At 43.6% G+C, this 12,712-nt stretch overlaps 2 protein-coding genes across 4 annotated transcripts in view; one reads left to right on the top strand and one right to left on the bottom strand.

The window, feature by feature from the left end:
* zswim8 (zinc finger, SWIM-type containing 8) overlaps nucleotides 1-7,556 on the top strand; it is a 192,035-nt gene extending 184,479 nt beyond the window's left edge. For all 3 annotated transcript variants that reach the window (XM_087982387.1, XM_043679075.2, XM_087982386.1), the window contains exons 25-27: nucleotides 182-304; nucleotides 1,994-2,172; nucleotides 6,614-7,556. In XM_087982387.1, coding sequence (XP_087838513.1) covers nucleotides 182-304; nucleotides 1,994-2,172; nucleotides 6,614-6,820 — 509 coding nt within the window. In that variant the 3' untranslated portion in view covers nucleotides 6,821-7,556. The remainder of the gene's footprint in view (nucleotides 1-181; nucleotides 305-1,993; nucleotides 2,173-6,613) is intronic.
* A 22-nt stretch (nucleotides 7,557-7,578) lies between these two features.
* ndst2a (N-deacetylase/N-sulfotransferase (heparan glucosaminyl) 2a) overlaps nucleotides 7,579-12,712 on the bottom strand; it is a 111,737-nt gene continuing 106,603 nt past the window's right edge. The window contains exons 12-13 of the mRNA XM_043679076.2: nucleotides 10,274-10,376; nucleotides 7,579-9,030 (exon numbers count right to left, since the gene is read on the bottom strand). Of these exons, the coding sequence (XP_043535011.1) occupies nucleotides 8,905-9,030; nucleotides 10,274-10,376 (229 nt within the window). The 3' untranslated portion in view covers nucleotides 7,579-8,904. The remainder of the gene's footprint in view (nucleotides 9,031-10,273; nucleotides 10,377-12,712) is intronic.

Raw genomic sequence — 12,712 nt, forward strand, 5'->3', positions numbered from 1 at the left:
ATTTACAACATCTGCAGTCCTTTCAGTTTTTATGATTCCTTTACTTTCGCTGTGAATTGATACCCATTTTTAATTTGTGTTTTTTTTGGCACAGATACAGTTTCTCTTCTTTAATGCAAAGCTAAGAGTATTGTTTTTTTGTTTGAATTGCTGATGTTGAAGCTGTGTTTGATCTGTGCAGGAATGCTAGCTTTGGAAATGCTTGGAAGAAGAGCTCATAATGATCACCCGAACAATTACTTCTCTAGGAGTCCACCTTACACCGAGGATGTGAAATGGCTACTCGGATTAGCAACCAGACTAGGTAAGAAAGTGTGATCGTAATTTGGAGCATACACACGTGAGATTTACAGTACAGTGGTTCAAAAGCATAAAATTGAACAGAGCCCATTATGAAATAACAATTAGAATTAGAATTCCTGCAGTGTGGAAACAAGTCCTTTAGCCCAACAGATCCACACCAACCCTCCGAAGAGTATCCCACCCAGATCCATTACCCTACATTTCCCCTGACTAATGCACCTGACCTACATGTCCCTTACCACTATGGGCAGTTTAGCTTGGCTAATCCACCTGAACTCTCACATCTTTGGACTGTGGGAGGAACCCGGAGGAAACCCACGCAGACACAGAAAGAATGTGGAAACTCCACATGGACAGTCGCTGAGGCAGGAATCGAACCCGGGTCCCTGGTGCTATGAGGCAGCAGTGCTAACTGCTAAGCCACTGTGGTGCCCGATGAAATGGGTGGCCAGTGCAGCTGTTTTGCTGATGCTGGCGTCAAATGTTGACTGGGGACATACTGAAGACCTTTCTCATTATATATAGAGAAAGGATGGGTATCCCAGCTCCTTACCAGCAGCTTAGATGTTTGATGCCTCTTTTGAAAGACAGAGCAGTATACCCCACAGTCTCTGCACTGAAATCCCGACATTTGACATGTGCTCCGGACCAAAATACACACTTTGTGAATGATACATGAGTAGTACAGGATGAATCCAACAGCCACGATTGGGCTACAATAGAATAGAATCGAATCCCTACAGTGTGGCTACAAGCCATTTGACCCAACAAGTCCATGATGAATTCCCACCCAGACCTATTCCCCTAACCTAACATTTACCCCTGACTAATGCACCTAGCCTACACATCCCTGAACACTATGGGGCAATTTAGCATGGCCAATGCAATTAACCTGAGGAGCACCCGGAGGAAACCCATATGGACACGGGGAGAATGTGCAAACTCCACACTGTCACCCGAGGCTAGAATCGAACCTGGGTCCCTGGTGCTGTGAGGCAGCAGTGTTAACCAGTAAGCCACCGTGCTACCCAGTTAATCCCGTTTGCAATAGGATTGTATTAATTTAACAATAAATTACACAACTTTGTACCATCAATGATGTTGTGTTATATATACACAGGTGAGTGACCACTTTGATGTTTGTCTTGAATTTTAAGAGAATTTAGAGACACATGTGGTCCCCGGTGACACTACAGCTGGATAATTGTTTCCAGTTCAGGTTCCCTTCCCTCAGGGAATGACGTGCTTATCCAGGAAGGAATGCAGCAAAGGTTCACCAAACTGATCCCCGGGCTAGACAACATTGTCCTATGAGAAGTAAGAACACTGAGCCTATATTTCCATATTTCAGAAGAATGAGAGGTGATTTCTCAAATGTAAGGAAGCTTAGAGGTCCATTCAGCCCCTCAAGTCTGCCCCATCAGTCTATAAGATCATGGTGGATCTGCCCCAGACCTCCATTCCTTCTTTCATGCTCATGGCTGTCAGCTTCCTGATATTTCAAAAATACATTTCCTTTGATAAATCCCGCAGACTGGTTTTGCGTCACCATTTTGTGAAGAGAGTATTGGGGAAGGTGAGGAGTCAGTAATGTGCTGCAGGATGTTATTGAGATGCTGGTAGGCGTGTTAACCGGTGAGCGCTCCAAGCTGTCGATTGAGAATTTTGATGCGTGTTCTTCTGTCCCCAGGTGTGAATTACGTCTATCAGTTCTGCATGGGTGCAGCCAAAGGAGTGCTGAGTCCGTTTGTTCTACAGGAGATCATTATGGAGGCTCTACAGCGCCTTAATCCAGCTCATGTCCATGCCCATCTTCGAACCCCTGCATTCCATCAGCTTGTTCAGAGATGCCAGCAAGCATACATGCAGGTAAAATTCAAACTAATCTCGCACACCAAAGTGTATATGTTACTTGCCAAACTGCTCTGTTTTTACACGGTCCTGCTGCAGTTTTCCAACTGGCTTTACTCCAAAGTGGGATTACCACTTCAGGCAGCAGCAGTGTGTACTGTCTACAAGGTGCACTGCAGTACCTCACTGAGGGTCCTTTGACAAACACTTTGCAAACCCACAGCCACCACCATCTAGAAGGTCAAGGGCAACAGGCACACCACTTACAAGTTCCCTTCCAAACCACTCACCATCCTGCCTTGGAAGTATATCACTGTTCCTTCACTGTTGCTGGGTCAAAATCCTGGCACTTGTTCCATTAATGGTATTGTACCAGGTGGGCCACAGCAATTCAAGAAAGCATCACTATCTCCAAGACAATTTGTGAACAGGAACAAAAGCTGGCCTTGCTGTCAATGCTGATATCCCACAACATCATAAAACAAATAGATGAAGGAGGGCTATGTTTCTTTGGACCAAGATGAAATTGCTACTTTAAGTTCTTACTCTTTATTGAAGTATAATTATTTATTGATTGCAAGATGGGTGAAGTGTAAAACTAACGAACTGTGCAGGGTACTGGTGAGACCATGTCCTATGTGGGGGCTGTCTTAGACACTTGGTATGAAGTTATCTTATGAGGAAAGGACCGTTTTATTGATTGGGGTTCTAGAGAATGAGAGGTGACCCAAACTGGGGCCAGTGTTTTAAAAGTAAGGGATTGTCCATTCAAGATGGTGGCTAGGAAAAATCTTTTTCCTCTCTCTCTCGAGATGTCTTTGAACCTCGCTTCCACAGACAGCGTGGAAGCTGTGTCATTGAATGCACACAAATCTGAGATTTGTGATGGACAGAGGAGTTGAGGATTTTTTGGGGGATGGGGTCAAGACTGGAGAATGGTAGAGCAAGCTGGATGGGCCAAATGGCCTAAACGTGTTCTTACTACATATCTTACGAAGATGTTGAAGTTGATTGGGAGCTGGTTCACAGTGCTGACTGTTTCTCTGTGTTTGAAGGAAGAAGGCTAAGAGGCAATTTAATTGAGACGCCCAAGATGATCGGAGGATTAGACAGGGTGGACAGTGAGAGTCTATTTCCTCGGATGATGACATCTGCTTGTAAGAGGGGGCAGAGCTGCAAATTGAGGGGTGATAGATTTAAGACAGATGTTAGAGGCAGGTTCTTCACTGAGTGGTAAGGGTGTGGAATGCCCTGCCTACCAGTGTAGTTAACTCAGCCACATTAGGGGCATTTAAACTGTCCTTGGAAAAGCATATGGATGATGATGGGATAGTGTAGGGTGATGGGATTAGATTAGCTCACAGGTCGGCGCAATATTGAGGGCCGAAGACCCTGTTCTGCGCTGTATTGTTCTATGAAACTGTGGAGAGGTGAAGCTGAGATGTTGTGATCTCACCAACACTGGTACGTGGATCTCTTGTCCACTTTAATGACAGGTCTCTCTATACACTGTCACTCTCTCTCACACACTCCCTCACTCTCATACACTCAGATGCATAGTCTCTCTCTCTCTCACTCTCTCTCACACACATTGGCACTCACTCTTGCACTCGCATTCACACACACATTCTGTCACATTCCACACTTCCTTTCTCTCACATTCACACTCATTCTCTCATATGCTCACTCGCTTTCTCTCTCTCAAGCACACACACACACAGAGTTTCCCCACCATTATAAAAGTGGACACAGTCATTGATAATAGATATAACAGTTTGACAAAAAGTGATAGTGAATGAGTTTGTAGATGGTAAGTGGTCATGAGCATGAGGTCTAAAAACATATTATGGAGGTTTTGGATACTCTGTGACATTGCTTGTCCAATCAGTGGTTCTTTAAACAGTTCGGGTCTTTGCAACAAAGCACAGTGAGCAAAATATTACAGGAGTAATGGTGGGCTTTGGGTCCCCTTGTTTAGCAACAAATGTCGACTTTCAAAAAATTGGCAGATTTTTAGATAATGTAATCATCTTCAATTAGCTAAGATTGCAGAGAAGTTGAAGCAGTGTTTGTGTCGACCTACTGCTACTGTCTCTCATCCAACTCTAAAGATCACGCCTCTGAAATCCCACACTATTTAAACGGGCTTTGACTAATTCTGTTGCTGCGACTGGTGAACATGTTTCCATTATATTTCAGATAGTTAGTGTTTATGAGGGAAAAAAGTGAGCAAATGGGAATCCGTCTCAGTCAGTTGTTCTTCTATGTTGTAATGGTAAGGGCAGACTACACCAGTGTGAAAGGTTTGTAAAACACCTTGTTCACATTAGACATGACAAACAAGGTGGAGCTGTGATAAATTATCATACTCAACATTGGAACAGACAAGAAGGCTGAGTGGTCTAATTTTGATCTCTTATACGTACTATTTAAGCGACAGACCATACAAGTTACTCCTAGTTTAAATTCGTGTTAGCAAATATTTTTAGTGTTTAAAAGAACTGTTCATTTGAATTTAACACCCCTTAGTTAATGAGGATATGTCTGAGATTTTTAATCAACTTGTCTGGATATGTTACAACAAACCTCTAATGCAGCTGGGACTTGAAACTAGACTTCTGGTGTGGACAGGAACAGAAATTAAAACATTCAAATTGAAGCATATTAATGTGATGGATACAGTTCAGAGAAGGTTAACTGAGACTAATCCTGGAATGAGCAGATTGCCTTATGAGGAAAAGCTAGACAACCCAGCCTGTATCTTCTGGTGTATAGAAGAGGCATGGAGATGTACAGCACAGAAACAGACCCTTCGGTCCAACCCGTCCACACCGACCAGATATCTCAACCAAATCTAGTCCCACCTACCAGCACCCGGCCCATATCCCTCCAAATCCTTCCTACTCATATACCCATCCAGATACCTTTTAAATGTTGCAATTGCACCAGCCCCCACCACATCCTCTGGCAGCTCATTCCATACACGTACCACCCTCTGTGTGGAAAAAGTTGCCCCTTAGGTCCCTTTTCTTTCTTTCCCCTCTCGCCCTTAACCTATGCCCTCTAGTTCTGGACTCTCCCACCCCAGGGAAAAGACTTTGTCTGTTTAACCTATCCATGCCCCTCATGATTTTATAAACCTCTATAAGGTCACCCCTCAGCCTCTGATGCTCCAGGGTGGGGAGGGCGACTTAATTGAAACAGAAGGTCTTGAGGGGCCTTGACTGTGTGGAGGTTGAAAGGACATTTCCTCTCACGGGAAAATCTAGAACTAGGGGTCAAAGTTTAGCTCTAAGGGGCTGTCCATTTAAGATCGAGAAGACGAAACTTGTTTGTTTCTGAGAGTTGAATGTTTGGAATTTCCTTCCTTAAATGGCAATGGATGCAGAAACTTTAAATATTTTTAAGGCAGAGGGAGATAGATTCTCGGTGTCCCATGGGATGACAGATTGTCAGGGGATGAGTAGAGTTAAGGTTAAAATCTGATCAGCCACGATCTTATTGAACAGCCTCAAAGGAACGACTGCCCTACCCAGACACTCAGAAAAGTCTTGAACATTAAGTAGAAAGTAGATCTGTCTCGAGGCTCGTTAATTTACAGATCATGAAATAGAATCATTGAATTTTACAGAACAGCAGGAGGCCATTCATCCCTTCGTGTCTGTACCAGCTCTCACCACGCTCCAGTCCTATCTCCAAAATCTCTACATCAATCCCTTTAAAATTTATCCAGCTCCCTTTTGAAATCTCCCATGGAATCTGCTCCCATCACTCTCGCATTCCAAATCCTAACAACTGAGTCAAGAGGTTTCTCCTCATCTCACTCCGAGTTCACTTACTGACAACCTTGAAACCGTGACACCCCCCCCCCCCCCCCCCCCCAGTTACTGATGGACCAGCTCTTGTTTGCAACATCCTGACAGGGCTCAAAAGGGTTAGAATGTTTTCCTGAGATTGAGGGGCTGGGAAATAGGGAAGGCTTTAAAGTCGAGCACTGCCGACCTAATGAAGGTGAGCCATTTAGGACCGAGATGAGGGTGTTTAATATTTGGAAAACTCTATCCCCTTTTTGAAGGCTGGGGGAGGCTGAATCATTGAGAAGTACATACAAGACCGAGATTGACAGATTCCTAGGTAAAAATTCCATCGGATAATATGTGAAATTGGCTCTGAGACAGAAGATCAGCCATGGTCCAGCCCAGCCAATCTGAATTGTTGTCATCCAGAATGTGGAACTGAATTCAATATTAACATTGAGAATGACCAATACCAGCTTAGAAAGATTTGCAGGAGAAGGATGGGACTAATTGCTTAGCTCTTTCAAGGCTTCCTGCATTGTTGGAGTGCATAGTTTCCAGGCAGAACGTCCAGCTATTTATCATTCCACCTCATTGACTACTTTAGCGTTTTGTGTTTGCCTGTGAATTGATCAAAACCCCTCTGGCTCTCTCTTCCACAGTGCATCCAGTACAGGTTGTACCACATAGCTCCAGCAGACTACGATGACTTTGTAAACATCATTCGCAGTGCACGCAGCGCCTTCTGTTTAACGCCAGTTGGGATGATGCAGTTCAACGAAATCCTTCAGAATTTAAAACGGGCAAAGGGTCAAACCAAGGACTTGTGGCAGCGAATTTCACTGGAAATGGCAACCTTCTCTCCTTGATGTCTGTTGGGTTTGTGCAGATTTAGGTTTAATATTACCCCCCCCCTTCCTCTTTTTAAAACCACTGTTCCTGTACACACACTACTGCTATATTCCTCCATTAAACGAAGGTTATGGGTGTCAGGAAGCCACGGTAGGTTCATTATTTTATTTTTGTTGGTCTTGTGAATTATTGCCAGATTTCACAAGCAACATCTTCCTTCAATACACGACCCTTCCACTCCCCCATCCCCCACAGAGGAAAAAAAAAATTTTGTATGAGGTAGTTAATATTCATGTACATGTCTTTGTGTGTTTATAAGGAAATGTTTGTGGCCCGCTACAGTAAGACTGGGTAAAAAGGCTTCCAGCTCAAAATGGACAGTACAATTCTCCAGCGACTAATGGTGGAGAGTATGAGCTATTGCAGCCACCCTGAATAGACTGTGGTTTTTATTTATCTGAACGTTTCGCCTTTATTTTTGCCTTTGTTTCTTCAATATTAATGTTTTTTCATACTTAAGAAAAAGTTTTCAATTGTTTAAAAGAATTATATATTCAGATTCCAGTGCCACTGGGATAGTTTAAGAGCTTTGACACATTTTTCAGTGTTACAGAACAGCTTGTGTGTTTTCTGTCTTCCTCATGTACTGTTGGATATTTTACAAATCTGTTATATTTAGTCCACTTCTCCCCATTCCTGTCCTTTATAAAGGCCAGACAGGTAGTATTGACACTGTCTGTGCTCAAAAACTTGCATGAATGTTTTGTGTGAGTAGTTTTGTTGACAACAAAAAGAAACTTTATTATCCAACCATTTGTGTGTTGTGTCGAATACATACACAATTATTTTTGATTAAAGTACACACGAAAGAAAAGCAGTACTCTGCTCATAAAGGCCCTATATTAAATGCTTGGCTTTGGAGATGCTTAGATTGAAGTTAACAACAGATCGTGGGAGGTAAATTTAACTTGCCAAAGGTTTTGCTATTTTTCTTTTGGGTTTATTTCACAGTTGAGCGAGGATTTCCAGGCACCTGTCTTTGTTTGGCTGAGCGGACTGTACCTTAGCGACATACAAAGACGATCCAGTCTTTGTGGAGAGAGCGTTAAGGCCTTGCAAAGTACATCACATCAACCACAAAATTTACACCAAAAAAAAACTCAATCCACTGGATGTTGCATCTCAGAAAATATGTTCAACCTCTTGAGAGTAAAATTCTCCAATAACATCATTCAATGTGAATGACTCAATAGGTGAGGTATAATGCACTGACAAGTGCACACTCTCTCTCTCTCTCCTCCAGGAAATATGATGGAATTCCTCACCTTCAGGCCGTTTTGAAAACCATGTGGGGGGTGTGGGAGAGAACCTTTAACAGTCCACTACTGGAAAGGTGACATTTTCACACCAACACTGATTTTTTTTAAAAAAAATCTAACAGTTGCACCTTTTTACAAGTGTCATTTTCCAAATGACTGGCTTCAGTGACTGTTCCAAGTGGGCTATCGCAAATAACTTGAGGTAACTATTGGAGTAACAGGTCCTGTGTTGTGATGATCCATTTGCCCAATTTTCTGGGTATCAGCTGTACAGTTATTGGTTTGGGCCTAATATGTACATGTTTAGTAATTAAGTGGTACACACAGTATTAGTACCAGGAGTACAGCAGTGTAGTTAAGACACGGCGTGGGGTATAAACTAATATTTAGTGGACAGGACACTATTGTTGTAAAAGCAGCTGATGTAACAATCATTCCACGGTATGACACTTGAGGATACACTACAAGGACTTGGGGGGTTAGGTTCTCGGAAGATTCCAGTATTGGAGGGGGATGCTGTCATGAGTGCGGGTTCCACTGCTCACCAGAGTAGTCCTGGTTCATTGCAAAGCCTGTGCAGGTGGTCCAAACACGAGGAGCCTTCGTGAAGGTGAAATGACAAGCCTTTGCAAAGTTATCCTCGGGAACCTATCAAATTCCATCGCCTCCTTCAGCACTCTGCTGGCGTCACTTGAGCTGGAGTCAGTGAAATGGGGAGAGAGGTCAGAGGGCATGGAAGTGTCCAAAGAATGGTGGCATCAGCTGACCACAGCCTTCACCGTTCAACTCCAGCTGGTATGTTGTAGCTCCTCCCTCAGCCAACTAGGCAGTGCTTGCCCGAGTTTGTTTAGCTGTTTCGATAGTTCGATGTTGTGCTCCCTGTAGTAATTGGTCAGGAATGTCCGGGACTGGGGAATAAAACAGAAGCCCAGCGTTAGTTTATAGAGGTCTTCTCTCTGGCTGGGAGTCTTAAAAACTGAAATAAAACATTTTCCTGATCATTTAATTTCTTTCTTGCTGTAAGCAGACATTGGTTTCCCAAGGAACCATGCACCTGGAGTTCAATAGACTGGAGGTCCCTACAGCACGTGTATTCTGCATCAGTACACACATTTCACACAAAATATTTCATTCATAAATTAAATTTAACCGTCTGGACAGTGTTACATGACAAGTTGCTAGTTATTACTTAGTGGTAAAGTATTGCGAGGTGTTCGATTAAGGTGAAATCAAGCACTGAGGAGGAGCATCAGTGAGTTTCCAAGCAAGAGTCACCTAGCGAGGAGGTGGTGTCACTGGACTCATGGGCCGGGGACTCAAAACCCACGACAGCACCCGATGGAATTCAAAGCAGTTTCTGTGAAGGTGACCATGAAATGATTGTTGTGGAAAAAAAAACTCAACTGTCTCACAAAAGTCCTTTAAGAAGGTAATCTTCTGTCCTTACCTGTTCTGGTCCAGAGCCTGTAGAGTGGGACTCGATTCCACAGTCAAGATTACAATCTGATCTTTCACTTAGCCACCTGATCACTTACCCCTCGATTCTCTCAATACCCAGTAATCTATTGATCTCAGTTTTGAATATGGAGACTGATATTCTGGGGAATAAATACAGAGAAACTCAGCAGGTCTGGCAGCAGTTTAGAGTCATGCCAGTCTTGAGATGCTGACACTGTTTTTCTTTCTCTCTCTCTCTCTCTCTCTCTCTTCCCCCCCCCCCCACAGATGCTGTCAGACCTGCTGAATTTCTCCAGCACTGCGATTTTTTGCAGATATCCAGTCACCATAGTATTTTTGACTTGGATTCACCACAGCAGGTGGTAAAATTCAATAAAATCTATAATTAAAACGTAGGCGAATGACAACCATGTAATGACTGTTGATTAGTGAAAAAAAATGGATTTTTTTTATGATAATGCCCTTCAGGGAAGGAAATCTGCCATCCTCACTTGGTCTGGCCTGCAGACTCTCAGCAATTGCTTGAAATGAGCCACTCTAGAGCAATGAGAAAATGGTCAACAATTGCCAGTTGTAAAAGTTACATCCATGAAAACAAATATAGAAAACAGACAAAGGTAGCCTAAGAGGTTTAAGGTCACTACTGGAGATACAGATGGGAACGACTGTCATTGTAAGGTTTTACAAACTCACCGCTGAATCCATCTCTAGATATTTTCTTCCTTTGCTTTTGCCCAGACACTTTGACTTGCCACCTTCCACCATCTGACACCAGAAATTCTTGTTGTCATCATACCTGAAATGGAATTGGGACTGGATCTTAGAATAATGGGTCTTTATCACTAAACTAACAACGATCTAACGTAATGGCCCTCCATCTATACAGTTCCTCTTCCACCACAATTTGACTTCACAGAAACCACTAGAAAGATGAACTTAGCTTCACTTGTAGGAGATTGGCCTGAATGAGTTTGTACTTCATAGTGATATGTCACATCTTGACTTCATAAATCCCCATGGTAAGTCACCTCATACATTCAGAACAGTCATTTCCAATTTTCCCTCATCATATATTTAAGTATTTTACACAGTTCCGAACTCTAGAAGACATCCCCTTTCTTAAAAAGATGTTTATAGGAAGGATGTTGTGAAATTTGAAAGGGTTCAGAAAAGATTTACAAGAATGATGCCAGAGTTGGAGAGGCTGAATAGGCTGGGGCTGTTTTCCATGGAGTGTCCGAGACTGGGGTGACCTTATAGAGGTTTATAAAATCATAAGGGGTATGGAAAAGGTGAATAATTGAGATCTTTTCCACAGAGTGGGAAAGTCCAAAACTAGAGGGCATAGGTTTTAGGTCTTTTAAATCATTCACCTCTCACCTCAGGGGCAATGTTTTCACACGTGTATGGAATGAGCTGCCAGAGGAAATGGTGAAGGCTGGTACAGTTACAGTATTTAAAAGGCAGCTGGATGGGTAAATGAATAGGAAGGCTATAGGGGGATATGGGCCAACTGCTGGCAAATAGGACTAGATTAGGTTAGGATGTCTGATCGGCATGGACGAGTTGGACCGAAAGGTCTGTTTCCATGCTGTACAGCTCAAGGACTCTAATCCATCCACTGAATGTGGTCAGCGTTGGTGAGGCCAACTATTACTGCCCATCCATAGTTGCCCCTTGAGAAGGAGGGGGTGAGCTGCCTTCTTGAACCGCTGCTGTCCATCTGCTATAGGTGGACCCACAATGCTGTTAGGGAGGGAGTTTCAAAAGCTTCTGATCCAGTGACAGTAATGACGACACTTTTCCAAGTCAGGATGGTGAGTGGATTGGAGAGGAAGTTGCCGCTAGTGATCCCATGTATCTGCTGCCCTTGTCCTTCCAGCCGGAAATGGTCTGGGTTTGGAAGGTGACATCTAAGGATCTTTGGTGAATTTCTGCTGTGCATCTTGTAAATGGTACACACTGCTGCTACTGAGCGTTGGTGGTGAAGGGGGCGGATGTTTGTGGATCTTGTGCCAATCAAGTGGGCTACTTTGTTCTAGATGGTGTCAAGCTTCTTGAATTTTGTTGGAGCTGCACACGTCCAGGCAAGTGGGAAGTGTTCCATCACACTCCTGACTTGGATAGTGTCAAAAAGTGCGGAGCTGGAAAAGCACAGTAGGTCAGGCAGCATCCGAGGATCAGGGGAATCAACGTTTCGGGCATAAACCCTTCATCAAGGCTTATGCCTGAAACATCGACTCTTCTGTTACTCAGATGTTGCCTGACCTGCGCCACACTTTTCAATTAGTGGAGAGTCATCCTTCCCTGAATCCCAATGACCCTGGCTTTCCTGGGACTCCCTGATACCAAAGTGTGACCTTGATGTTCAGGGCTGTCATGATCCCTTCCCACTTATAATCCACAACAACAAGGCAGCCAATCAATCAACTCAGGAGCGGTGGGTTTCTTAAATCTATGTTAACTTTATGCTGCTGCCACTACCAGCCTCAACACCTCAACAGCTTTCTCACTCCTTCCATTTTTTGCGCTGCTCTCTGAACAGCCCAACTCAAATTTCAAAGTTCCACTTGTTGTCCCGCACTCACCCCACCAAAGAAAACAATCTCTATTTATTGTACCAAATTCTTGGTCATTTTTAAACACCTCAATCAGAATACCCTTCATCTCCTGTGATAATGGGGAATACTATCCTAGTCTCCTGTGTCCATCCTCATCAATTTTCTGGTCTCGCCATCCACAGTGCAACCCCTCCAAAGCCAATATCACCTCCCTAAGCAATCAAACACATTCTGGAAGGACTAAACTTGTCTCCACACGCCACAAATCATTGACTACCGTTTGTGCAGCACCTTCTGTAATTGTAGGATTGCTATTCACACCTATTGTTGAAGGTCAGACATCTCAGCTCCAGGCCATCTCTGCAGGAGTTCCTCAACATAGCGTCCTGGGCCCAACCATCTTCAGCTCTTCATCAATGACCCTTCCCTCCGTCATAAAGGTCAGAAGTGGGAATGTTCACCATGTCCAAATGCCTTAAGACCTGGACAATAGCCAAGCTTGGGGTGATGATGAGTAAGTCACATCCATGTTTCATAAATACTGGCGAAGAGCTCAGCAGCCAATGTGCAC

The sequence above is a fragment of the Chiloscyllium plagiosum genome, unplaced genomic scaffold (genome assembly GCF_037043375.1).
Source record: "Chiloscyllium plagiosum isolate Xiang-an unplaced genomic scaffold, Cpla_swu_hap1 HiC_scaffold_43, whole genome shotgun sequence".
In the NCBI taxonomy this organism is placed as follows: Eukaryota; Metazoa; Chordata; class Chondrichthyes; order Orectolobiformes; family Hemiscylliidae; genus Chiloscyllium; species Chiloscyllium plagiosum.